The 3,623-nt window shown below is 42.8% G+C and overlaps 1 protein-coding gene across 1 annotated transcript in view; it reads left to right on the top strand.

Annotated features, from left to right (window-relative positions):
* LOC106813433 (sodium/calcium exchanger 3-like) overlaps positions 1–3,623 on the top strand; it is an 18,776-nt gene that overhangs the window by 14,963 nt on the left and 190 nt on the right. The window contains exon 10 of the mRNA XM_014817564.1: positions 1,044–3,623. This exon is cut by the window's right edge and continues 190 nt beyond it. Within this exon, the coding sequence (XP_014673050.1) occupies positions 1,044–1,280 (237 nt within the window). The 3' untranslated portion in view covers positions 1,281–3,623. The remainder of the gene's footprint in view (positions 1–1,043) is intronic.

Genomic DNA, 3,623 nt, shown 5'->3' with positions numbered 1-3,623 from the left:
TTGTTTAGTATTATGTTTATATTTTTATATAAGGTATGTTTAGGGTTAGGGTTAGGGTACACTTCTCTAGTACAAGTCTGGTACACTTTGTGTATACATATATGTACCTTGGGTACATATCTGTAGTACCTGATACGACAACGACCCCTTCAGCGTTAATAAGTATAGGTGATGCTGCTGCTGATGCCGCTGTTACTGCTGCTGCTGTTGCTGCTGCTGCCACTCAGCCATGGTTTCAGCTCACGTTTCCACCTCCGTTCAATCCTTGTGTAGTAGGAATTTCGCCAGTAGATGGCGTCCGTAGGCAGCAGCAGGCCAGAATAAATGTGACGCAGAACTTTTTATTCTTCTTTATTATTAAAAAATATTTATAAAGGTTTAAACTTCAGTGCGTACGCAATATGTATTTTGATTCGTGCTAAACGACCATAGAATCGATGTGTAAGCGTCATAAAACCATATTCTTATGCAATTTCACATAAATCCATCCGGTCTCATTTCTCATGCAATTCGCCACAGAGCAGTATAGTACAACAGTGCGCTATTATCAGGAGTTAATAATTACAAATTTGTCATTATTAACTACTGCTATTATTAATGCAGAATATTAATTACTTAAAGCACTGAGAAAACTGCCTTTTCGCGAAGGCAAACCAGTGCAACCGTAAGTTTATTTTTTCAAATTCAAAGGTAAAATCAAACGAATTAAATAAATCGAATTTCATTCTAAATCCCCTCTTCATCGTTCGTAATAATGAACACGACCTCCCATCATTTCTTCTCCTGCTCCCGCTGCCGCAGGTATGGTAATCTGGTAATGGTAAATCTTTCTTCGTAAATTTCTTCGAATTCGAACATAAAATCAAACAAATTGAATCGGTTTCGTTCTCAATTCCTAATTCATCATTCAAACTAAAAACAGCCTCCCGTCTTTTCTTCTCGCCCTCCTGCCGCCGCATTTATCGTTCATTCATTCATAATTCATTATTCGAATTCAAACGACCTCTGACTGTCTCGTCATATATCTTCCGCCGCCTCCGCAGGACAAACCGTTCAACGTGCCGTCGGGATCGCTCACCTTCAGTGTCGCCCTCTACACGATAGCCGCGGTCATCTGCATCTCGCTGCTGCTGCTGCGACGCTACGTGCCGGTGTTCGGCGGGTCCGAGCTCGGGGGACGCGTGCCGCAAAAGTACGCCACCGCGGCCGTCCTCATCACCCTCTGGTTCACCTACGTCGTGCTGTCGTCGCTGAAAGTCTACGGACACATCCTCCTGTGAGCGGCGGCGGTGGCGGTGGCGCCCTCTGGCTCACATACGTCGTGCTGTCATCGCTGCAAGTCTACGGACGCATCGTCCTGTGAGCGGCGGCGGTGGCGGTGGCGCCCCCTGGCTCACATACGGCGTGCTGTCCTCCCTGCAAGTCTACGGACGCATCGTCCTGTGAGTGGCGGTGGCGCCCCCTGGCTCACCTACGTCGTGCCCTCACGCAGTGTTCGTCGCGTGATTTGGGTATGCACGAGCTAAACCAGTTCGAAGACACACAGTCAAGTGAGGGAGACAGTCAGAGACAGTCAATACAGTCAGAGTCTGTGTTAGCGGTGAACCTAATAAAATCAGGGGTAGATGGTAATGACAATTGTTTGTCATTATCTACGCCCGATAAACCGGACACCGCCAATAGAATGGACACCTGTCTATAAAGGACAGTATCGACGTTTCCCTCGAGCGGCAGCCTCACCTCGAAACTACATCTCGGCGCGGCCCCCGAATTAATTAATTAATTAATACGATTTAATTAATGCTATCGAATTAGTTCTTTCACAAACAATACTCATTGCATCGTCGCGGCGGCCATGATTGAACGTCGACGTAACCAAGTCGCGCCCGCTCCGCTGGTGCCGTGTGAGCGAGACCTAGGGGCGATTCGACCTTGCACGACCTTGCTCTGCGTGTAATTTCTGAAGCGGCGGTTTCTAGATCAATATTTATTCTCTATAGGCCTATCTCTCTAATGTCGGTGGGTAATCCATATCCCAGTTGTGCGCATGTACTCGTGCACGCGTTTGTCGACAGTATTTCGTGGGTTTTTTTTATATGGCGAAACGGAGGTTTTCCTGTACGGTTTAACCTTGTCGTTTCCCCGTGCACCGCGCATACGTGCGCGTTAGCAGTGAGCAGGTGACTAGACCGAGTCCCTGTATATAATGTACATACCCTAGTACCGTGAAGATATCTGTGTAAACGTGTAGTTATGTTCAGATGTCATGTGTTATGAGGAGTGAATGATACTAGATACTCTACTATTATTATATAATAGATATCTCTACTATTATTCACTCCTGATGCCATCGTGAACATGCGTATTCTCAGCGAAGAGATTGAATCTTCTCATTGAGAGAAGTACGTGTATTCTCAAGAGAATACATGTGTTACAACGTGATGTTATATATAGAGCATCGATCTTTATGTAGTTTCGTTAAGTTTTGTATACGGGGGCTGTTGTGCTTTTCACTTCTAGCGTTTCTCCCCGCGGATTGTTGCAAGTCGCTTTACGTTGCATGACGGGGACATCATATACGGTCCGTAGCAGTTCTGTTGATGGCGATCACTATTATCTCGCGGTGTCCAATTCTTGCGCAATGACTCTTTATTAATCGAATTATATCGAATTCTTCTTCTCAGACGTTCACGCGACAAATAGTAACGAACATGATCGCCAGGTGGCGCTCTCGCTTGTTCCGTGTATCCACATGCAGTGTATTTTTGTAATGTAGCTTATATAATATAAAAAACATATAACTATTTTTTAAGGGATGGGATGGATGTGTTGTTGTCTTAGTCATCAGCTTCACCCATTACCATGTATATGCATGAACATCTGTATACTCATATATGTGCAATATGAATTTAATATGCTGATTGCTAAAGCAAAGGTGGAACTTTTGAATGGAAAATACTCTAAACGCGTTGTTCACTACAACTTTGGACGTATATATCTAAGAGATATATTGGAAAAATGTGTATGAATTTTGTATGAACTACAATGGTAATGTGGGTTAATGTGTATTACATTATGATCACATGCACCCTGGTGGTGGCTTACGTAATATCACCATGAACATGTCTGTGCAATATACTATAATACTTACAATATATAATGATTGTATAGATATTTTCATGTTTTAACCAATAAGCTACAGAACTCTCTTTTATCTTAGTTATGGTAATTCCGAAGTTGGTTATCTAGTTCCTGGAATACCAGTCACATAACTGAAAATCGAGGCCATTAGGCAAATAGGTAGGGTGCTCTATTTATAAGAAGTATTTGAGAAGTATTACTAATGTTTGAGAGAAAAACAAACCCTCTATACACGGGTGCATAAAACAAGCCTGAACATCTCTATACAGTACGGAGTGAACAAAAACAGTTATATAGTATTTAAATGTTGTTTTATGGCAATATTTAATTGTTTTTTGTTTTTATTTGCACCTGGTGAGGTTTAACACCAAGGGTGTAGATATACATACATAACTGTATACCTAGTATACATCCGCGTATAGCTCCTTGTTTAACACAACGAATCCATTATGTACATGCCTCGTGAGGTTATGCACCCGCGT

This window comes from Priapulus caudatus, unplaced genomic scaffold (assembly GCF_000485595.1).
Source record: "Priapulus caudatus unplaced genomic scaffold, Priapulus_caudatus-5.0.1 Scaffold772, whole genome shotgun sequence".
NCBI classification, from domain to species: Eukaryota; Metazoa; Priapulida; class Priapulimorpha; order Priapulimorphida; family Priapulidae; genus Priapulus; species Priapulus caudatus.
Note: the sequence above shows the minus strand (reverse complement) of the source record. Positions and strands in the feature narration are given on the sequence as shown.